This window comes from Morone saxatilis, unplaced genomic scaffold (genome assembly GCF_004916995.1).
Source record: "Morone saxatilis isolate NCDOM2014 unplaced genomic scaffold, NCSU_SB_2.0 Contig17, whole genome shotgun sequence".
NCBI lineage: Eukaryota > Metazoa > Chordata > Actinopteri > Moronidae > Morone > Morone saxatilis.
This window is the reverse complement of record NW_023339729.1, coordinates 21611217-21634201: the sequence shown is the minus strand read 5'-3', so window position 1 is coordinate 21634201 and position 22985 is coordinate 21611217. Positions and strand designations below refer to the sequence as shown.

The following is a 22985-nucleotide window of genomic DNA, read 5'->3' as shown; positions in this document are numbered from 1 at the left end:
CTGAATATAGCCACAACATTTGCTTGATGAAGGACTAAAACAACTCAAAATTGTTGCCAGTTAATCTAACTAAAAACTTTAATGTTTCCACAGGAGATAAAACTAAGATGTACTGGTCAGATAGAATTAGGTGCTGCATTAAATGTCAAATAAAAATCATGTCTGATGTTGTGAATAAGATGTTATCATTTGCATCCTGATGTTTCTGTAGTTTTACAGCTTTTTTTTTTTTCTTTCTAATCAGGTTCAGAGGAGCTGTCAGCTGGTACACAGTGGACCTCGACTTACCGCCCAGCAAGAGATGGACAGCTCTGATAACGGACAAAAAAACAGATGTAAGGACGCTGTCAAGTGCTTTGAACTAGTCTCACAAAAATATCACTTCTATTTCTTTTTTTTTTTTTACTCATGATCTCTTTCTTTAAAGCTGGTCAACATGATTCAGGCCATCAAAGACTTGGCTGATGCTTTTGTTCCCAGTGGGAGGCTGATAGAGCTGGTCGACATTACGCTGGTGGGTGTCATTTTATCTCTGTGTACCCTGTTTTCCTCACACTGACACATTTTTATTGTGATGAAAGGTTTAATGACTTCAGTAATGTTTTATGATGTTCTGCAGCCTCTGATGGCGGACACACTTCCAAACCCTTTTAGTGATGAAATCAAAGGAATTGCAACGGCTTCAGGGATTCCTCTTGGTAAGAAAACACAAATGTTCTCGACTTTCTGTTTAGTAAAAGTTTTTAAAAATGCACCATTGACCTCTTCCCTTTTTCTTTTTTTCTTTATTTATATAATCTAAGGTGAAGTCGTCTTGTTCAACATCTTCTATGAGGTGTTCACTGTGTGCACATCCATTGTTGCAGAAGACGATAAGGGTGGGTCATTGTCCAGAATCACATTGATTAACAAACTCAAAATATTCATCAATACTGAAATGATTTGGGGTTTTGCACTCTTACAGGTAACCTCATTCATGGTAGAAATCTGGATTTTGGATTATTCATGGGGTAAGAATCACCCCCTCAAAATCACAGTTTTTAAGCTCAACTTGTCCTTTTTTAAATAAGATCTCATGATAGTGACTTGTCCCTCTTCACAGCTGGGATGTGAAAAACAAGTCATGGATCATTAGTGAGAAGCTGAAGCCCCTAGTGGTCAACCTCGACTTCAAGAGGAATAACCAGACCGTCTTCAAGTCTACAAACTTCGCTGGATATGTCGGCATGCTGACTGGCATCAAGCCTGTAAGTCAATTAGTTATATAACTGAAGATTCAATCAGAACAAAACACAATTTAACATCAGTAACAACTGTCGAGACTTGCACAGTTCGGTTTGTAAGAAAGATGAATTTCTTCTTCCTCTCGTAGCACATATTCACTCTGACTATGAATGAGCGCTTCAGCCTCGATGGCGGATACATCGGTGAGTGATTAACCGCTTGGCTCGGTACTACATCCATTGTCATTTAGAAAGAAGGTCTTGGTTTTGTGACTATTTGTCATCATCTAAATCTGTTCACATGCAGGCATCCTGGAGTGGATCTTGGGGGAAAGAGATGGGATGTGGATGAGCTTTCTCACTCGCTCCGTCCTTGAAAATGCAAACAGGTATTCATTTTTTATATTTAAAGGTACATTGTGGAGTTGTTTGCCACTAGTGTTGCTGGAGAGCAATGTTTCTATGTCTGATGGCAGTAATGAGCTGTAAAATGCACCAGTGTAATGTTAAGGATTTAGACAATGCATTTTACTTCAATCAACTGCCCAGGGTACCTTTTGTAGAATCCTGAAAAATAAAATGCTAAAATCTGTTTCAAGGCAAGTTTATTTGCATGGGGTAAAAAAAAAGAGCTAAATGTGACAAATTAATCAGAAGAATTAAAAACATTTCAGCACAAGATATGAATGAAAAGTCAAATGAATGAAATGTTAAAAGAACTATGAGTTGAAGCAGGATGTCAATTTTTATGGGAATTATTTTTTTCTCCAGTTGTGTAAACTGAGTGCTGGCTATCCGTGTTAAGTGACGATGTCTCTGTTTCAACAATGAGTCTTGTCGCATTCTCACCAGCTACGAGGAAGCCAAAGCTCTCCTGGCTCAGACCAAGCTGCTCGCTCCGGCCTACTTCATCCTTGGAGGAAACCGTACAGGCCAGGGCTGCATCATCACCAGGTCCAGACTGCTCAGTATCGATCTCTTGGAGTAAGTACTAGAGCTTGTTCTGTAAAGAATACTGTATACGTATGCGTTCCTGGATAGAGAGATGTCTGTGGCTCAGATTTTAAATGCTTAGTCACCATGTATGAAAATTACTGATGTATCACAGTCCTAAGCGAACCAAAAACACTGTATAGCCTACAAAATCACAATGAAATGCAGCAGTGATTTGAGTTGTTGGTGTCTTGTATCTTGTGTCAGTCACAATGATTCAGCTTTTCTTGAGAAACACCATTTGCTCAACTAGGAACTGATGACAGCTGTACTTTCAGATCACCTGATTTTAACTCTATTTCACAATTTGGGATTTACTAGTGACATGCTCAGAGTAGCAGTGTACTCGCATGTTGAGTTTTTTTTATTCAATTACTGTATTTCAGGATCGACCTGAAGCTGGGCCGGTGGTACGTCCTGGAGACAAACTACGATCACTGGAAGGAGCCTTTGTTTCTGGATGATCGTAGAACTCCTGGCATGAAGTGTATGAACCAGACCACACAGAAAGTGAGTACTGACATCACCCACTTCTTCTACAGAAGTGGACAAATTTCTGCCTCTGATTAGAGGATGTGAATATTTTTAGACTTTGGTAAAGCTCGGTCATGCAACTCGTGATTTTAAATCTGACACGTTATGGTTTGTTTTTTTTCAAAGTGGTAAGACACCTTTGATCTGTCACCTTTTTTTCAGAACATCACACTCAAGACCATGTATGATGTGCTCTCAACCAAACCAGTGCTAAACAAGGTGAGATTTTTAATGAATAAAAACAGTCATTAAAAGTTTAAGATTGGTTGAGTGTAAATAACTTTTTCTGTGTATTGTTTCTACAGTTGACTACATACACAACACTGATGCAAGTGTCTGAGGGAAAACTGGAGTCGTATATCCGCGACTGCCCAAACCCCTGCATGCCCTGGTAACGGTCCAACCGCTGCACCCATATCAGTTTGTAAATGCATGTCTGTGTGGAGGAACTGTGCTGGAGACGAGCTCAGCTGATCTTTGGATAAAACTACAGGTTGTTCCGTTTTGAGTGTTTGCACAAATCACCAAAGTTTGTCTCAACAGCGATGTCGTTTAGCTTTATTTTCCAGGAATACTTAAAGCTTTGATTAAAATACTAAATCCTACTTTTTCTGAGGGAAATTGATACAAAAGTGAATTAAACTTGTAAGTGTTTTCCTTGTTTTTACTGTAATTATGTATGTATTATGTGCAAGATTAGTCTATCAGTGGAGCACAGCACAGGCCTAGGGACCCCTGAGATGAATGCTCATGTATAATTCAATTAATGCTTAATGTTGTTCCATTTTATATGAAGTGTCTCACATCCAGTTCACACTCACCATTTTGTGCCTCCAGACTGTGGCCCCGCTTTAGTTTTTGCTAATTGAGCTGTTAACAGCAAGTTAGGTCACACCGCAACTGACCATTTAATGCACTGAGACTGTTAAATGTACCTCACAGCTGACCACTTGCATTTTATTTTTAAAGATGGTAAATAAAATGATTCCCAAATCTGAGGTTTAACTTGTGTCTCAGGTGTTTATTTTTACCCTGTGAGCTTGTTGTTTTAGGTTTCTCATTTGCAGCTAATAGTTATTTTTCCAGTCAAACTGACAAATTGTTTTTTTCCATTAAATGTCAGAAAATGGAGAGAAATGCTTTCCACAGTTTCCCAGAGGACAAAGTGATTTCAAATGTTTTGTTTTGTCCAACCCCAAGAGGTTTTCAATATTACGATATAGGACAAAGAAGCAGAAAATCCTCACATTTAAGAAGCTGGAACCAAAGAATATTAGCCTCAAATGATGAATCTATTATCAAAATACATTGTTAATTAATGAGCACTATTCTTGTATTGTGCAATGGTGTAAACTCCAGTAAGAAACCGTAACATTCAGGACACAAAGGCGTAAAGCTGTAGGATTAACAAGGTCCACATGGTTATCTACATGAAAACACCGGTGTAGGAAATTTGTAAACACACAACCATTTTCAAAAGTTCCAGCATTTTATTATTTAAAACTTATTATTGTAGTCAACATTTTAATTACATGAAAATCAAATCAAATCAATGGAGATTAACAGAACAAAACAGTATATAAAGTTGTGTCTGAAGGGATAAAAGTTAAGTTTGAGCTTTGAGCTCGGGTATAAAGGAAAAAAAGTGTCCAAGCTGGAGAAACAAATCGCTGAAGTCAGTCAGGCTACAACTGAACTTCCATCCTACTTTAATCTCTTTATAATTGGGAATCAAGTGCAGAAAAGACAAGCTGTACAGCAATAAGGCCAGGCCAAGACAAATAAAACATTTAAAAAGTCACAACTTATGTCAAACTGATCCCAGAACCAAGGAAGAGACTAAGGTGGATCTGAAGAGGAGTTTCAGTACTATAAATATCCCAAAAGAGTCTTAACTGTCAGTAACCAGCAGCATAAAGACCCCCCCTCCCCAGATTACCAATGAATCACATTAAACATTCAGGAATAAAAGGAACTAAGTGTTGGTTATGTGTGGATGTTTAGTTTTATCTGTTGTGTGTAACAGAGTCACAGCTAACTTGTGACCAATATTATGAGCCTTTGCTCCTTAAAACTAGCAGATAAAGAATCAACAATCATATCTCCAAAGCAGATTGAGGGTACGAGCATAGTGTTGCTAAAAACAGTAGATTGAGACATCAGTATAAATCTTTACACACTCTCGGCACCAACAGTGTCTGAAAGAGATAAAGGAAAAAATCATTTAGTTTGAAAAGGTTTGACTTTTGTACAGACATGGGAGACAGTGTCCTGGCTTTTGTAGGGTATTTGGCAACTACACAAACAAAACTGTAATACTGACTGACACAGACTGTAATCCATACCTGGTTCCTTCAGTGCATGTGCATTTCCCACCAGCCCAGTCAGCGATTCAGTGTTCCCATTGAGGATCTCTACAGACAGGTTGTTATTCTGCTGCTCCTCCACTATTCTCTTCTGTAGTTCCTCCTAAATAAAACAGTACAGCACACAGTATATTATTAGATGTTAACATGTTTTTACTGGGATTGTACACCTCGACTTCCCTTTAATTAATGTTAAATATACACATCTTGTGATTGTTTCGTAGGTTAGCGGTTACACACCTCACACATGACTGTAAGCTGCAGTGGCAAATCATCCACCTTCACAAAGTCTTCCTCGTCAGATTTCTGACTGGTGTTACCTGAGCCCATCTCCTGCATCAATAATATGGATCAAATCAGAACACAACAGCAACAATACAGAGCAAAGTATCCAGTGTGTTACTGGTGAGTAATGGTGCTTTTATGAAAGATGATGATGAATACAAGTATATTGAGCATTTATTTAATTTAACTAAGTCTCTTCAGCCTTGGACTTACATCTACATTGATCATGACGGGTGACTCTGTATCAGGGCTGCTAGTGGCGTTTGACTCCTTGGGGACTTCCTGACCATGAGAGACCGCAGAGCTTTCTTCTGAGGCGGCAGCTGCGCCAACTTCACTCTCTGCCTCGGGACTCTGGCACGCTGCCATGTCATGCTCCTCTTCTGTGGAGTCCACAATCCCTACTGACTTTTCTGCAGAACAAAACAAAATAAAACCCATGTGTAATAAAAAAAAAAGATGATGAACAAAGGGTATAAAAAAACACGATTTCTCTAAGACAAAAAGCCAGTTTGACATTTTCAAGCTTGATGGAAAATTCCACAGAAAATATCAAGGAGGCCTCACCATCATCATTCTTTGAACTGAGCTCTACAGTTTTGGTCTCCTGGGTTCCACTGCATGTTGTCCCCTGAAGACACAATTACAAAGGTCAGGAAAATGTGTTGAATATTCTAAAGGTATGGCTGTTTATGAAACAAAAACAAACATCTGTGACTATCGTAATATTGACCTCCTGCTCCACCTGTCCATCAGCGGAAGCCTGCAAGGATGTTTGGACATCGACAGGTCCAGCTTCGAACTCCTCGATTTCCTCCTCCTCGTTCTCATCCTCTCCACTGCCGTAGTTTGTCAGGGCCTGAGTCTCTGCTTTGGAAAGACCTGAAAGAAAGACAACACACAAGAATGAGTGTTAATTAATACATGCATGTATGTGTATATACATACAATTGCATTTAGGAAGAAAAAGAGTAAGTGAATAGGAATTGGTACGCATTTCTATTTTAAAAAAAAGGTTGTCAGCTTTTTTAAAAGCATGACTTAACATTACTGGAATCTTTGCTTCTTTCCTGCAAAACTGTATTCACTATTAAACACTACTGACATCGAAATTTAACCTTTTAAACAATAAAATAACATTTCTCATTGACGATGATAAAAAACCACATGACAGAAGAATTCAGTAGGAGTAAAGTAACCTGGGAGGTTAAAAATCCTTTATCTTGATATATACAGGATACACATGTTGGAATGAATGGGAAAAAAATAAAGCATACAGGGGTATAAAAGGATAAAAAATAAAATATTTTAATATTTTCACTCACTGATTGACAAAGGTATTCCTTGTCCATCCCCTTCATCCTCATCTTCCTCTTCAACCTCTGAAGCTTCACTGCTCCTGCTGTTCTTTCTCTCCGTCTGCAGGTAAAGCCCTTGGAGAGTTGAGTCACCTTCCTGCTCAGCCTCATCTTGGTCCTGGAAGAAAAAATAGAGACATTATTGTAACACAGATTACTGGTGTAATAAGTGGTATTGACAATTTCATTATCAGTATTAAAATGGCCGACCTTGTCTTCATCTGTGTAGGCTGGAGAAATGGATTTATCACCACCAGCTGCTGTATTTTCCTAAATGGAGGAATAAATGAATCGCTAGAGTAAAATTGGTCTCATTCAAATACATTTTCTGTGCTACAGTGTACATAAACACATACTTTTATTATATTAACCAAAAATACAAAGTGGGAATAGGGAAAAAAACAACTAACCTTGAGATTATGGTTTCCTCTACTCGTTTGCTCGGGCCTCTTCTTATTTTTGTGTTTGGTTGCCAAGGCAATGCTGCTGCTGTTGTCCAAATCCTGCATGAGCCTGAAGAAGGCGAGTTCATTGAAGAGGATCTCTGAGATCTCCACCAGCAGGTCCTCCCCACAGTCCTTCAGAGTACGGCCCACAAATTTACTAAGAGAGTCCTGGAGCAAGATAAGAGAGTGAAATGTCAGACAGACTGTTCTTCATTTACTACTTAAACATACCACCTGCACCTGAAGAACCTGTTATCTGCACTAGTAATACCTGCAGTATGCCTCCCAGCTGTCTGTGGAAAAAGCGGACAAACTCTTTGCTTTCATCGTTCTGTTGGGTGAGAGTGAGAACCATTCGCCGCACAGACGTCAACAGCTGGAGGGAACACACCTCATCCATGTTCTCCTAATAAAAGAAAACATGAACATTACAGAGTGATTTCACTCTTCACTAGCTGTTCACATTCACAGCGGTGCGCCCAGTACTGACATTCAATTTGAGCCTTAAAACCTTTTCAAAACAATTACTAACAAGCACACTTTAATAAGTTCCATTCAAGTATACGAAATTCATATATTTTCAAGTTCAGTACATCCTCTGCTGGCAAAAACGACATTCCACCCTGCAGCTCCCTGTATTGGTTACCTACCTTAAGGAAAGGAATGACTTCTGTCATGATGGCTTTGATCTGACGATCCAACTGCTGGGTGTCAATCTGAGGGCACCGCACATCACCAGCTGCAGCTCCTGCTCACAAACAACATTATTTTATTCAACAATCCTGCAAAATTAAATAGCAAAGTGAAAGGCAATGATTGCATTGCAACAGGTCTTTGCACATTCCGGCAGGCTTATATGACTGGGTACCTTCCACTTGGTCAGCGGGGTTAGGAGAAGGATGTTCAGCATTTGAGACTTCAGAGCCACCTGCACCTGCAGTGCTGGCGTTGCAGGGGTTAAACTCAGCTTTAAGCTTCATGCGCTCATACTCCCTAATCCTGGCCAGAGCTTTGTCTAAATGAATCACCGTGTTGCCTATCGGAGCAGCAAAGAAAGGAGAGCGGGGAGTGAAAAAAAGAGACAGAAATGGGATCCAAAAACTTCAAAATCAATGAAGCAAGAGAGAGGAGACTGTAATGGATATTAATGCATCTGTAACCAGGTTTACACTACAGGATCAAAGTATGCCAGCCTCACTCCTAATCTATGTCAATGAAGTTCCCAAAATCTGAGAGTCCATTTTTCATTGCCAAACAGTCCTTTTTGTCAAAGGTAATATTATTTAGTTTGGCCACGTTGTATTGATCCTGAGGTGTTACCTGGTTGGTCTACCAAGACAAGCCCCGGGTAATCCTGCTGGGGAAGGTGGGAAGGGGTTCCTCAATTTAATATAGTTAAAGGCTATAAGCAAAGCATATCAGATGTGGAAAGGGTTTCAGATAGGGATACGTTTTTACAAGCTTCAGCCCCTTTTTTCCCCAAAATAAAATGGTCCATGTGCATAACAATACCCAGATCATCATTAGCAAATGGTTCCAGGTTGGAAGAGGTTGACATGGTGCTCTCATTGTCCACAGATTCAGCATCATCCCTCTTCTTCATCGTGTCCTGTGTGAACCTCAAGTTTTTCTCCACCACCTCCTGGAAAAGGAACAGATTCTGTTACAAGGCACTCGCAGCATATATCTGGCACACCCAGTTGTTTGCAAGATACATTTCCAGCATATATTGTCTGTAAACAACAGCAATGGTGGCTTCTCCGAACTTGGAAAATTAGACATTTCATCCATCAGTGTTGAACAAAGGCATTATTTGGACAGACAAAAGGCCTGGCTCCCAATTACCATAACCCTGGGGACCATGGCCGAGAACAAAGAACACATGTCTAATCTGGCAAAAGAGTCATGGAGAGAGGAGGCTCATTTCTTTATAGACAGGCTTCAGAAGTCTTGCTGTCAAGTTAAATTCAAAGACAATGAAGATCGAGGGAGGGAAAATTAAAATCAGAGAATAAAGAGAGACATGGACGGATGAAAAGAGACAAGGCAGGGAAGGATGAAAGGAGACATGGCTGAGAGAGAGAAACTAATGAAAGATGTATTGAAATGAAGAAGGGGAAGCACAGGACAGGATGACGAAAAAAAAAGATTGAGTGAAAGACTTCAGGACTGGTAGAGGCATGAGAGAATGCCATGCTGGGAAGAAATAATGTGTCTCTTACTGCATCACTTGTAGCCAGACTCTCACTGGGTGTGAGCTCCGACTGCGAGCCTGCAGCCCACGCTACGGGACCAAGAGGGGGCAACTGGTCCTCAGCTGCACTCTTCTCTGCCAGGTGCCTGGTCACTATGTCCTGGCAGGAAACAGGGAGAGATGACGTAATTGTGCAAAGTTCTCAAGGGGACTTTGTATTTATATTTAAGGCTAGGCTCAGATTACAGACGATGGATTTCTCACTCACACGTATGCATTAGGGCTCTTTGCTATGCATCTACCTCCTTACCGGCATGCTGATGAATACATTATTGCCAAAGCTAAATTACACTTTACTGAAGATAAGATAATCACAAGATAAACAGAGCAATCTTTCACAGCATATACATACTATGCCAAAAGCATTGGTAAAGTAGAATGAAGGATACTTTTCTCTCGTATCTCCTTGATTTGCCCAACTTTCCTTATCTCTCCACCAGACCCAAAATTCCCCTTTTTCCTCCTCTCAATTATCTCTCCTGCAGGTCTGGTCTGCTCGGAAAGCAGAGACACTGTTCCAGACGCTCTTGAATAGGACCTCTCAAAATATAAAGATATCAAACGGTCGAGATATTAAACAGTTTCAGAGATCAAAATCTTATCTGTAACCACATGACCAGATAGCATGTGCCACACAACCCTTATGACCGGATAGGAACACAACCCATGTTTTCTTTCAGGGCAAGTTAGTCTGACTATCTTGTCCATACTAGATCCAAACAGCAGTTGAACACTGACACAGATAAGCTTTAAGCAGTTACATGTGTCTAGACTTACCTGTAGGGAATACAGTGCCCTCTGCCGTAAGTAGTCTGTGTTGAGCAGCTGCAGCTCATGGAAGAGCTCGATGAGAAAGTGGGGACGGGATTCATTCTGGGATATCAAAGTAGCCACTTCAGAGTAGATAGTCTCCCTCAGTGCCTCGAACAGTGAAAAGTCGCTGCTTGCATCTGCAGGTTTAATATTTGACAGTATGAGATTTAGGTGGATACTTGCATAATCTCATCCATGAGTAAAAAAAACAATAGTCTGCCCTCAAACTCAGAAGCTTTGGTTAAGGTTAAGGCAAAAATAGAACATACATGGGATGTCTAGGTGACCAAATGATGGATTTGGAGTTGTGAGTTTACCTGGTGCTTCTGTGCATGCAATTCTGTTAGAGAGGAAGGGTGTTCTCCAAGCATAGGCTGTGAGTAAGATAAATTAAAGTGACAAAATAAATGAACCCAAAATTAAAATGGAACACGTGGTCATGACAAATGTGGAAAGAAATGTGAATTAAAATGACACCAAATGAACAAAATGTTATAATTACAGAAAAAAACAGCAGAATAAAATAAAAGCCAAATGCAGATATTAAATGCATACAAAGAAAAACAAAGTATACAGACACAAGAGGGGTGAAATGTGTGCATAACTTTCAGTACAAGTAGTTTGACCCATACCAGAGGAAAGGTCATTTCGTTTGTTTCCAAGCTTAGTTTTGCTGTCAAGTTTCTCTTGTGTCAGCTTGTCCAACAGACTCTTATTCTGATCCTTCTGACGAGACAGGGGTGCCCTCTCCTGGGCAAAGTCTGCAGTACTGCTAACGCTGTCACTGTCGTGGCCTGAGGAAAACACAAAAAAGAAATACATGAAAAACTTTGATTTCTCCTAATTTGGTTACAGCATGTAACACAAAAGATTCAACTCCATTTCCACACCTTCACTGTTCTTGCTGTGCCCTTTGCTCCTCCTGCGACGACTCTTAGAATTAGGTGTCTTGCTTCGGGAGGCCAGGTTGGCTTGTGCAGAGGCCTTGCGCCCGGCCTTAAAAGTCTTTGTGATGGTGGTGGGATCAACGGGATCAGGCATGCTGCTGAAGCTTTCCTGTGAAGCCCTGTCAAATTCTTGTGGTCGGGAGTGGCGGTTGGCAAAAGTGGGGGAGGAAGAGGGAGACTCTCTGGGCTCCGGTTTAGACTGGTGATTCTGGACGGTGTTGTTTGCAAAGGCGGTGTTGTTTGCAAAGGCGGTGTTAAGCCACCCAGACGCTCTAAAAGTGGTCACATGGAAAATAAATATATGAACAATAATGTTTTCATGAATAAGTATAGATTTAAACTAAAAATGATGGTCATACCCTCTCTCTGTAGTGGTGTTAAGAGGAGAGCGCTGCAGTGGAGGAGGGAAACTCATGTACTCTGTTTTTATTGAAGTGTTGGGGTCTAACTGCTGCTTCTGTTGGTCAGGGGTTGCCTGGCCTGCTGCACCCTGAGGGAACTCACCCATGGGAGCAGGGAAGAGTGGATATAAGCTAAAGCCTGCAGAGTGAAAGAAATAAAAGAATAATTAAGTGTTAATGGTCGAAAAAAGTCTATTAAATCATGACAGTTTGGCCTTTCATTTCTGCACTAATTGAAAGAGTACAGAGAAAAAAATATTCATTCTATATTTAATAGAATAAGCGTTCACATTTTCTTGTGTTGCCAAGATTTTCATACATGCAATGCCCTCTTAAAGGTCATACTTTTATTGATTTTAGAATAGCCAGGAGGTTTCTGGCACTCAACATCACATTGTAACCAAAACCCATTTTAGCTGATCTAAACCAACACTGTAAATCCTGTCTTTTGAGCCTCATTTATATGTTTTAGCTTGCTGTTGCTTCTAAGGGACATCATCCTGGATAGGTTTTATGTGAGAATTAAGCTCATAAATATGCATGTCATACTGGGAGGGAACGGGGATAAGGCAGCAGTCGACATGTTGTTGGCAGAAGGATGCAGGGTTGAGGAGAATGGGAGAAAGACACCAGGAGAGGCTGAGGGACCAGAGCTGGATTCCTGGGATGAGCCCTGCTTCTGTGTCTGCCAACCTGCTGCTGAGGACGACGCCTGCTGATGCTGCTGTTGCTGCTGACGAAGGAGGTCGTTCAGGACCTGCTTTAGTCTGAAGGAAAAAGTATGACAGATTACAGACAATTTCAAAAGATGATCTACTTGATAGAAATAAAAGCATGATTGTATACTACTGTTTTCACCTTTGCACATTGTTTTGCTGCCAAGCCAGTTGGGTGTAACACTGGTTGAGCTGGTGCATGACCAGGTGGACCTGTGGTGACGACAGGTTGTTGGGCAACACGCTGTACTGACCTGTCAGCAGCGTTTGTAACATATAAGAGAGTGTCTGTGGAAAAAGGTGATGGACAAGAATTATTTGTTGACAATTGATTCATTATGTTTAAAAAGACAAAGTAAAAAGCTATGAGTAAAGGACATTGACTGCACTGACAATTCCACTATGGCTTCAAATTAAATCTAGTGCAAGCTTGTGTCAGTTATCAAGCATGTATTTGTTTAGTGCACCAACCTGCTGGTCCTGCAGGAGTGTCTGACACATGCTTGTGCTGAAGTCCAGCTGTCTCTGCAGCTGGCTGACCTGTTCCTGCCAGTGACATGAGCCCTCGGCAAAGGAGAGCTCGGAGGCCCAGCGCAGGTTCTCTTGCCGCCGTGCACCTCCATGCTGGCTCGCAGACTGGTTCAAACTTATGGACTGCTGCTGCTGCTGTTGCTGCTTGGCCTTAGTCTTGTTATGAAGAGATGGAGTCCCACTACCCTCACCTGAGAAGGCCAGTGGAGGCTTCAGGTTGCTAAAGACCCAAAAAGATACATTACACATTATTTTAAAAGACAGATTATAGATCAGTACAAAGCAATTCCTTCTATGTCCACCTCGTCTGACCTTGCTTGGTTCTTCCTGTTACTGTAAGAGCACTGGTTCCTGCTGGAAGAGTAGATGTGGATGTCGTCATCTGAGCTGCTCTCTGCACAATCTTCCTGCTCCTCTTCTTCCTCTGCACCCATCTCTGAGTGATATTCATCCTCATCTTCATCCTCATCATCTAGGTGGCAGGGAGTGGAACCCCATGTGGCCATTGTCCTAATAAGACACCAGCAAAATGGTACAAAATGTTGCTGTCTATGGAATAACTATTCGTGTAAGCTAGTTCTCCAGCTAAAAAAAAAAGACAGCTCTCGCAACATGCATAAAGGCTCGTGTTGAACAATGTGGTAACTGTACGGGTGCTGCCGGTTACCTGCAAGAATTTCCTACTTTACTTTTAAAATATGTAAAGTAACTAACAGCTGAGACATATATTTGCCCGTGGTGAAACAGCCCCCTATAGCGGTATGTCTCCTACCTCTCATCCCTACTGACAGGTTGTGAGGGTGTAGCAAGGCCTTCTTGGTCGTCAACACGCTGGGGAGAGTCACCGAGACCGCTACGCCTCTGGTGTTCAGCCATCAAGCACTCTAGATGCTTCCTGCGCTGTCGTAGCTCCTCCCGCAAGATCTGGTGGCGACGCATCTCTGACCAAAGCTGCTGACGATGCAAAAACAAAGGGGGAAAACTGTAATTTGTGCTGCTCAGAAAGTACAGATCTCATTTTGCCATTTGACCAGTGGTAGCTAAGGGTCTTTGTGTGTGAAAGGTGGAGTCTGGTACCTCATTGTCAGTGACTGAAGAAGTAGCTGCTTCTGGAGCAGTGGGTTTGAGCACAGCGGAGTTGGTTTTGGGTCCAGGGGAAGAGGAAGCCTGGACAGTGGCCGGAGTGGAAACTGCAACAGGAACCTTCCTCAGCAAGCCCTGCTGACTTATTGTGCTTGACACAGATGACTACAAAAGAGAGCACACAAAGTTAGAACGGCATATTTTTCAAATACAAATGTGCATTAATTATGTAACCATGTACACAAAATATTTACACTCTGTTGCCAGTTTATTAGGTACACCTAAAACTAATGTAGTCTAATACAAAACCCTGTGCAATAAATCCTACCTTCATGAAGTTTTAACTATTCTATAAAGGTTTTGAGTGAACTGTACTGTCATTTTGGAAGCTGTAGTTCTTTCTTTACTGAGAGGTGTTCCTTTCTTTTTAGTCCACACAAGACATTCTTTTCAACATACTGATTCTACTTCTTGTCAAATACATTTTGTATTATTTTAGATTCTGTTCTTCTACTTTATATTTGAGCAAGGCAGGAAACCTGTGTGTGTAATGTACCTGGAGGTCAGGGCAAGCCCACTGCAGGTCCTGGATCTTGCCTTGGATTTCAATGAGTCTCTGGCGCTCTTCATGGAGCTGCTTCAGCTCCTGCTTCTGCTGACGTAGCTTCTCCTCATACAGCTTCTCCCTGTGTCCAGAATAGTTTTAATGCAAATTAATCCAGGTCAAAAATCTATCAAAATAATGACAATTGACAATAATGACAATCAGACATCTTTTCTCAGATCTTTTAAATCTTACCTGGCCTTGCTGGAGAGACTGAGTTCTCTAGGATTCTGTTTAGATCCAGACCCCAACAACCCAGCCATGGTGGCTCTGGTATTATTTGGCTGCTGGTGTAAAACTTCATCCTCATTAGCTGTTGTGCCATCTGTGTCATCACTCTGGATACAGACAATCACACAATTTACACAATGTTCAGTTTAAGATTGTGCCACCGATTCTGTAATAGAAAATGTCTCATTCTTGATGCACAGAGATAAACACCACCTTAGCTGTTAAAAAATAAAAATCCAAACTAAAACATTTTTCTGCTGTTAAAAAATAACTTTTTCCTTGCAATCATAGGCTCAATATTTGTTTTAAGATGTTTTTATTCTTGTACCCATAAATAAGTGGCCAAACAAGATGTAACATGTCAGGTTTAATGATCATCAATGATTACAAACCTTTTATTTCATTCTGGTAGTCAAGGAGTAACACCTACATCACAATCTTTTTTATTATTCTGTCGACTGCCTCACCTGAACCATGGCCACCAGTTCCTGAAGCTGCCGCAGTTTCTGCTTCGCTGTCTGTCGATGAACCTTCTGTACGAAACCTCCATCGTTCCCCAGACTGCTTCTTCGACTAGACCCCGATGCCTCACTGTCTGGAGCCACAGCCTGTGCCCCTTCATCATTATCAAGACCGTCTTCATCGTCATCGTCATCCTTCACCTGATTATAGGGAACGTCTCTATTGTACTGGCACTCTAAATGAGAGCAAAGTCATTGATATGTAATTTAGTTCCAGTTAGACACAGTTAGTCTGTAAATTATATCATTTAAATATATCACTCTTATGTCTTATGTCTTTTGCCTTCTTTAAATTTTGCATTAACACAGAATACTGAACTTCAATAACAAACTTCTGAAACCACAGCAAACTTTCACAAAAGCCACATTACCAAACTAAAATTATGTTTTTTTATTTAAAATTGTATCTCAGATGTCAAAATTCATGGACTAAATTCTGATGAAGTTTTCAAATAATTTAGATTTAATGTTTGAAAAGCATTGTGCCTCTGCAAACACAAACATTAATGAGGAGACCGCTTTAAAGTACAAGCAAATGGATGGATAACAGTCTGACACTGCTGACAAAAGCAATGCCAATAGTTTTTACAATATTAAGGGACTTACTGTGCGTGCTAAACTAAAACTACAACCCTATCAACTTTATTTATATCATCAAATCTTTATGCTACCCATTTACCTTTCAAGGAAAAAATGCAATAATACACAATGCATACTCAAAAAGAAGATTACCAACAGCTGTAACATGGATCTGTGTGTGTGTGTGCATGAGCGTACCTATGGCTGAGGGGATGTTGAGACTGCGGAGGTTGGCTGCTGACCGATTGTTGATCTCACGCTCCGTGTTGAGTCTGCCATCGCGGTTGTTAGTGGCACTACTCCTGACACTGCGCCCGTTGGTCAGGCTGTTCAAGTCTGTCCAGTTCCCACTGCGCTGTGTGTTTCTAAAGAGACAAAGTGCACTAACTGTTACGGACACATCACAATAGCAGTAGTAGAATTACACACAAACTAAACACTATTATACTGTAACTTGAGTCCAACAGTAACAAACCTTCCCCTCCCATTGGCAGTGTTTTAGTGTAATTTAGCAATTTTAACACAAGCTGAATCTGTGTATAATGTTGGGCTGCAACAAACAATTATTTTATTATCGCTTAACCTTGTGATTATTTTCTCAATTGTTCATTTGGTCGATAAAAACAATTTCATAAAGCTACAAAATGTTCTGTTTAATGCGTTGTAACGAAAAGCAGCAATTAAGTAGCTAAAACCATCCAATGTTTGGTATTTCTGCTTGAAAATCTACTTAAATATACAATCGACTGAATTAGTAGAATAATTAATCTCTAGATAAAAGTATCTATTTAGACAAACACACCTGATGTTAGTTACAGGATGACGGTTCTCCTGCTCAGAGTCAAACATGGCCTCAAACATAGAACCGTCCTCCGTCTCATCTTCCTCCTCCTCATCATCGTCGTCATCCTCTTTCACATTCTCATTGACAGCATCCACCATCATGTCAGAAGTCTGCTCATAATACTGAACCAATTCCCGGAGTTCATTCAAACGCTTGTGGACCTCCTTCAGCTTTCTGTTGGGAGTAGGAAAGAACAACAACCGTATGACTGAAATGTCAATGTATACTAGTGTTTAATAATTAAAAAGCTTATGTGACACGCCAGGACACTGTTACTGTCTCCCCAGTGTCAAAGTGCGAAGTTGCCTACAGAAAAGTGTCTAGGCCAGGGACACATTAGCAAAGCCTGAAACTTGTCAACAGGAGGACATGTAGGTTTTAAGAAAGCAAAGTTTCTCTACAGCACCCAGTATTACACCACCCACAGTCTATACAACTCTGTGCTGCTGATATTTGACCTGCCTATTCAACAGCTCGCAGCTGTGTGTTTTTGTGTGTACCTGAGCTTGTCCGTGGAATTGGAGCTGTCCTGTTGTTGCGTGAGTGAAGGATGAAAGGAAGTGGAAGCTGAGGCCCCATTGGAGCAGAGAGCAGATGGACAATCTGAAGATCCTCCCATGCTCAGACTGCACTGTGTTGACAAGCCACGACCTGAAGGGAACCACATGCTGTTCATCTACACAGAGAAAAAAGCCACAGAATGACTGCAATAAAAAAGCCTTGAAAACATTCTTACATGAGTTATTGTTGAGTGTCTGGTCTCTGAGTGAATGCAGCTCCTGTAAGATCTTGTCCATGGTTTGTTTTTTGTCTTGGAGTTCTTGGAGCTTAGTGAGTTTGGCACTGGCAGCTGTTGCCCCAGTGTCTAGGCCAGTGTGGGGACCAGAGGCAGAGTGGAGGAGAGGCCTGTGTTGAGGTGGACCAACAGCCTGGGGGGCCCTAGACCAGCACACCTCTCTAGAGAGGGAAAGGCTCTCTGCCTGCCGACGGTTGTCTGGCACTGCTTTAGTCTAAAATAAATAAATAATGTAAAAATTGAACTATAAATTTGTTTTTAAACAATAAAATAAGTTGACATGACTTGTCAAATGATAGATAGACTATTATTATTGTTATTTACTTAAAACTGCAGTGCATGAGTCAAACAACAGTTCAATGTATGAAATATTTCCAGGTGACATAATACTATTATTAAGGAGATTATTATAACAGATGCAGATTCTATTGTACCTTAGAGTCATGTAGCTGGTTGTGGAACCGTTGGATCAAATCGTTCAACTCATCATTCAGTTCTGATGTAATGCTCAGGCCTGAAACACTGCCTGTGGTTTCTGTGACAACTAATGACAAAAACAAATTAAAGGAATTAAAGATGAAGGTTAATTGACACTGGTGCATCTCTGTATGCAAGAAAAAAACAAAACAAAAAACAGCTACTGGTCTGCACTTGATTGTGAATGGATGCATTATTGTGCACTCACCAGTGTCTTCAATGACAGCAAGTGCTTGTTCTGCACTGTCCTGCATGGCCATTAGTGCTTCCTGTCGGCCCTGCAGGGCCCTGAGCTGCTCCTGCTGCTCCAGCATCTTCTTTAGCAGCTCGTGCTGCTTACGCAGATTCTCCAACTCTTCCTTCTGGTCAGCTCGAACCGTTTCTGGCCCACAACCCTACACAATTTACACCCACATTGCATCACAAACACTGAATCTACCAAAACAGCAACATTACTACAGTGCTACTCAGCAGAAAAGGTAAAAGAGGCTAGTCAGGTACCAACGCTGCAAATGAGACAATATGACAATAAAGGTAGAGGAAGGACACGAATCGTAGTTTTTTTCCTCATATCTTAAGTAAAAACTATTTACTTTTATTAATAATAATAATAATAATAATAATAATAATAATGGCTACACATAATTCAACTGAGACAACTGAAAGTGGCAGATTTTTAGAAACAGTCCACAAATGTACACACCGTTGCATTTGAGGCATCTGAAGAACGGACCTCAATGTTAAGAGAAGTGCTCTCTGCCAATGAACCGGAGCCCACTGCAGAGTCCAGGGTCCCTACATCATCCTCCTCATTCTCCCGTGTCTATAGAGACAGATAACGAACAGCCAGTGACTCAATGATAGAACAGGAAAGTATGCAGTTCACCATTTTGTCCAACGATTGTTCGGCATAGTCAAGTAACATCTTAGCGACCGAAAAGGATTTGAAAAGCAACATGCTCCCCTAAAGGTTCTATATATGGGAAAGCCTGCATGTGCGAGCTGTATAAATATGTGGGAATTTAGGGCGCAAAAAACCTGCAGTGAATTTATTGTCTCCTGCAAACACTACTATACATTTCACAGAAAGGCTCCAGTCAGGGCAAAATGATACCAAACACAAAACAAAGCTATTCCGCAGTAACTGAACGCAGCATGCTGCTGAATGTCCTAATTTTATCATCACATGAAACATGAGTGTTGAAGTAATTCAGGTCATAGGGAAGACTACCATTAAACATGCATGTATTTGGCAAGTTGCCCAGATAGAAACACAAGCAAGTTCCATATCAACCATAAATTAGGTAAACGCGAAAGAACACATTTTATTGAAACGATATACCTTTGTCTGACAGCTTAAGAAAAGCAAACTTAGATTAACAGAAAAAAAAGGTAGAAGAAATAAACGACAGGCTAACCAGCATTTTCTGCAGGAACCGTAAATAGGACTTCTCCTGCTCCTTGAGGTGGTCAATGAGATGGGAGAGACGCTCCACGTTGGCCGGCACATCGTTCTTCTCCACCAGGTCATCCCGCATGGAGCTGGCCTTACTGATGTACTCTCGGATCTGCACCAGTTTGCTCACCACCTGAGACCGCGCCAAGGGAGGAGGGCGGTGTACGGGTGTGGGTTTGGAAAGAGTAAACGAAAAGAAGATAAAGAGAAAAGTGTAAGGAAAGGTGAGCGAGCATCTGTAGCGACAGCTCAGGCTGGGCGAAATAAGGGCAGAAAGGGGGTTGGGCAGAAAACTCACTGGGCACCAGGGGTGGCATATTTATAAATTGCCCTAAATACAGCCTAGTTTCAGCTGCACCGGCTCTCCCTCACTTTCATCCTAGTTCTGGATTTACACAGTAGTCTGGAGTGCACCGATACATAGATAATGCTATACATCTAAAGGGGATTTATTAAAATGTATTTTGTTGTTGTGGAGAAGGAAAAATCTGCTGTTATGTTTTACATCTTCCAAAAGTTGTCACTGAAGAAACATAATTTACTGATTTCACCTTTACACAAAACACTTCCTGAAAAAGAAAGCTTATTAAATCTAAGGATGCACGATAATTATCGGGACATATCGATTATCGGCCAATATTGGGAAAAGTATATTATTTTAAATGATCAGGATAATTAAATTACAGGCGATAAATTATCAGTTGATATTAATAATCTTTTATTTGGAATTATTTTATTCTCTTAGACTTTATGTTTAATGAAAGCCAAAGTATGTTTATGAAGTAGTTTAATGAACTTGAAAAGATTTGAACATCTGAGGAGTCAGAACTGTTTGTTATTGTTGTGTTAAGAGTAGTGATGTCAGTCAGATTTGGTTAGACCAGGGCTATGTAATATTTAATCTATATCTTTTTAACCATACTAGCGGCGCGGTTCTGACTGTCAGTCAATCACTTTGCTCCTGACTGAAACATCTTGACAAAAACTGGGTTGTTGTTAAATTGTGTATAGATATTCATGATACCCAGAGGATGAAACCTAATAACTTTGTAGATTCCCTGACTTTCCCTCTACGGCCACCGTGACGTTGAGATTTGTGGCTAAGAGTGTACTAAGAGTGCTTGGAGCATCTTGACAATTATTAGATGAATTGCTATGAAATTTGCTAGAAATATAGAAAGTCCCCTAGAGGATACATTTTACTTTGTTTGGCGATCCTCGAGGCCACCAGCAGGTCACTTATTCAGTAAAATATCTCAGCATCTACTTGTTTTTGAGACCAGCACCTCATTGCTCCGCTCAGTTCTCGCTACAACTCACACTATAAGTGATCAAGTGGAAGTTAAACAAAAAAAAGAGCCGACTAAAAAACAAAACCTCACCTGGCTGCTGTCTATTCTCGGCTCTCCTCTCCCATATTGTCTGTGCGCTAAGGGCCCTCTCTCGGTGCTACCACGACTGAGCCTTGGAGTATCCTTGGCAGGAACCAAAGGGGTTAATGTATCCCTCAGTCCCTGACTCTGCTTCTTAGTTTCCTTGGTGATAGCTGGCGTGGCTGGGGCAGAGGAGGAGGGAGGCAGCTCCTTGCTTTTGTTAGTGTTTACATGCAGAGGTAGGAAGTTGTAGGGCTTCTTATTCTCTCCCGCTAACTGCCGCTGGTTGTTGGCAGCTGTGACACGCCCCTGGGAGTCACTGCCAATGCTCCTCTGAGTAAGAAAAGAAAATATAAGTCAGACAAATCACCACTTAAGATACTGTAAGTGTAAGTTTTTGTTAAGTTTATTTTTTCTCTATGTGTGTAGCATAAAGGGACTGCAAACTTTCATTTAATTGTACAACATTGTGTTGTGTTATGATAAATACATTTCCCCCGATCACTGATTTCTGCTTCAGATCAAGTATTTTATTGCTTTCGTGAGATTTGATGTCCTAAACCCACTGTATGCAACAAGCATGTAAACAGGACGTATTAGCCCATTGAATAAAAGAACCCCTGCTACACTGATACAAAATCCTCTCTATGAGATCAGGTTTGGCTACCATATCTTACAAATATTTACGTTTTCATGCACTGTCATTCTGCCACCCACAGCAGAACAAGGTCAGCCAAACAACTCTATACCAAACTATGAAAAGTATTCTGCTGTCGCTTCACCTACTGCCTGCCAGTTCATCACAGCACTGCATTGGCATTTCACTGAACAAGAACTACAACTTATTACATTTGATTTATATCCTACGTCCTTGATATTCCACAACAGGCACTAGTAAAACATGAGACATGACAGGAATAGCTATATGTCACTTTTTTAAGGTGACATAAAAGTATTCCTGGGATGTGAATTAACAAACATTCACCACACTAAACAAATACAATTTCTCATGTAGTACAGCACCTCATCCAAGTCTGTGAAATTGATTCGCTGACGCAGCTTGTCCAGCTCGGCCTGGTCCGGGACAGACATCTGGGTGGTGTATTTGATGTGGGGGAAGGAATGAGGAGTGCGTGCTCTCCTGCGACCAGCGCCGGGGGTGGACTCTGGCGAAATATCATTAGTCAGACGGCTCTCCACCACCACAGCTGACAACTTCTTCTTGTTCTTCTCTGAAGATCGGTTGGCCTTTTTCTGCTGTACACCCCAGTCCTGACCAACAGAAAAAAATATTTGCACTTTTAATTATGCATGTGCATTAATCATAGCGACAGACGCATATAACGTAATGGCATCCATAAGCCAGGAAAGTGACGAGACAAAATACATTTTACAAAGCAACGTGTACTTTACCTTTTGAAGATGACCGTACAATAAAAGCAGAAAGTGTTCCAATGGTAACATCACCTGGAAATGAAACAAAAAGCATCTCGTTCGGACCCGCACTCACCATGTTGTTGAGTCTATCTTCCAGGCTGCCATTGGTTACAGTCCAGTTGTGCAGCTCTTCTGCACTGTCATCAAAAGGAGTGCCTCCAGTTGCCATGTCACCCGCTTGGAGCTTGCTGCAATTCACAACAAAATGCATAATGGTCACAAGACGGAAACCACAGAACTAAAAGACAAGTTATACAAGTCTACATTAAAAACGTTATAGTACAATCTTACAGTTAAGGAGACTGCTTGTTTACAGGTAGCTGCACCATAGAACAACACATAACAGCTTATATCTAACGTTATATCGTGTGTTTCAGGAGAATAGGTATAAATGTCAAGCAGGGTTAACAAGCTGAACTGACTGAAGTTAATACACATCAATAAAAGTTAACGTTAACCTAAAAACTTTGCGTTAACGTTGTGAAATCGGGTTACTTGACCAACAATACTTAGCTATTAATAACAATGCATTGCACACCGTGCTCCAAACAGACGTGTCTATTAACGCTGATGTTAATAACGCAGACCGGTTTTTATCGGTAACAGTTAACGTTAGCCAATGCATCAAATGCGTCATTTCTTACCGACAGCCGTTAACTTTAGCTAACGGCAACTCTCCAATCACGACCGTTAGGGCTACTGGCTATGTGACCCGTC

General features: G+C 41.0%; 2 protein-coding genes across 7 annotated transcripts in view; one reads left to right on the top strand and one right to left on the bottom strand.

The window, feature by feature from the left end:
- asah1b (N-acylsphingosine amidohydrolase (acid ceramidase) 1b) overlaps positions 1 to 3755 on the top strand; it is a 4509-nt gene extending 754 nt beyond the window's left edge. Inside the window, exons 3-14 of the mRNA XM_035660883.1 lie at positions 245 to 335; positions 428 to 514; positions 620 to 698; positions 804 to 878; positions 965 to 1010; positions 1103 to 1247; positions 1373 to 1427; positions 1531 to 1612; positions 2076 to 2207; positions 2603 to 2726; positions 2913 to 2969; positions 3056 to 3755. Of these exons, the coding sequence (XP_035516776.1) occupies positions 245 to 335; positions 428 to 514; positions 620 to 698; positions 804 to 878; positions 965 to 1010; positions 1103 to 1247; positions 1373 to 1427; positions 1531 to 1612; positions 2076 to 2207; positions 2603 to 2726; positions 2913 to 2969; positions 3056 to 3145 (1063 nt within the window). The 3' untranslated portion in view covers positions 3146 to 3755. The remainder of the gene's footprint in view (positions 1 to 244; positions 336 to 427; positions 515 to 619; positions 699 to 803; positions 879 to 964; positions 1011 to 1102; positions 1248 to 1372; positions 1428 to 1530; positions 1613 to 2075; positions 2208 to 2602; positions 2727 to 2912; positions 2970 to 3055) is intronic.
- A 619-nt stretch (positions 3756 to 4374) lies between these two features.
- Positions 4375 to 22985, bottom strand: part of pcm1 (pericentriolar material 1) — a 19588-nt gene continuing 977 nt past the window's right edge. For 2 of the 6 annotated variants that reach the window (XM_035659315.1, XM_035659317.1), the window contains exons 2-40: positions 22342 to 22456; positions 21855 to 22103; positions 20841 to 21164; positions 19421 to 19591; positions 18706 to 18825; positions 18211 to 18397; positions 17960 to 18069; positions 17466 to 17739; positions 17230 to 17380; positions 16688 to 16903; positions 16084 to 16250; positions 15253 to 15482; positions 14750 to 14892; positions 14507 to 14636; positions 13945 to 14115; positions 13640 to 13821; positions 13180 to 13377; positions 12808 to 13087; positions 12479 to 12624; positions 12170 to 12387; positions 11579 to 11759; positions 11163 to 11491; positions 10905 to 11066; positions 10590 to 10646; positions 10237 to 10409; positions 9428 to 9559; positions 8718 to 8847; positions 8074 to 8241; positions 7856 to 7953; positions 7477 to 7611; positions 7170 to 7373; positions 6970 to 7029; positions 6727 to 6877; positions 6135 to 6283; positions 5969 to 6032; positions 5615 to 5814; positions 5357 to 5449; positions 5096 to 5219; positions 4375 to 4948 (exon numbers count right to left, since the gene is read on the bottom strand). In XM_035659315.1, the coding sequence (XP_035515208.1) occupies positions 4923 to 4948; positions 5096 to 5219; positions 5357 to 5449; positions 5615 to 5814; positions 5969 to 6032; positions 6135 to 6283; positions 6727 to 6877; positions 6970 to 7029; positions 7170 to 7373; positions 7477 to 7611; positions 7856 to 7953; positions 8074 to 8241; positions 8718 to 8847; positions 9428 to 9559; positions 10237 to 10409; positions 10590 to 10646; positions 10905 to 11066; positions 11163 to 11491; positions 11579 to 11759; positions 12170 to 12387; positions 12479 to 12624; positions 12808 to 13087; positions 13180 to 13377; positions 13640 to 13821; positions 13945 to 14115; positions 14507 to 14636; positions 14750 to 14892; positions 15253 to 15482; positions 16084 to 16250; positions 16688 to 16903; positions 17230 to 17380; positions 17466 to 17739; positions 17960 to 18069; positions 18211 to 18397; positions 18706 to 18825; positions 19421 to 19591; positions 20841 to 21164; positions 21855 to 22103; positions 22342 to 22437 (6399 nt within the window). In that variant the 5' untranslated portion in view covers positions 22438 to 22456 and the 3' untranslated portion in view covers positions 4375 to 4922. Of the gene's footprint in view, positions 4949 to 5095; positions 5220 to 5356; positions 5450 to 5614; positions 5815 to 5968; positions 6033 to 6134; positions 6284 to 6726; positions 6878 to 6969; positions 7030 to 7169; positions 7374 to 7476; positions 7612 to 7855; positions 7954 to 8073; positions 8242 to 8717; positions 8848 to 9427; positions 9560 to 10236; positions 10410 to 10589; positions 10647 to 10904; positions 11067 to 11162; positions 11492 to 11578; positions 11760 to 12169; positions 12388 to 12478; positions 12625 to 12807; positions 13088 to 13179; positions 13378 to 13639; positions 13822 to 13944; positions 14116 to 14506; positions 14637 to 14749; positions 14893 to 15252; positions 15483 to 16083; positions 16251 to 16687; positions 16904 to 17229; positions 17381 to 17465; positions 17740 to 17959; positions 18070 to 18210; positions 18398 to 18705; positions 18826 to 19420; positions 19592 to 20840; positions 21165 to 21854; positions 22104 to 22341; positions 22457 to 22912; positions 22970 to 22985 lie in introns of those variants that run through there. The other 4 variants (XM_035659316.1, XM_035659318.1, XM_035659321.1 and 1 more) reach the window with 4 other exon arrangements.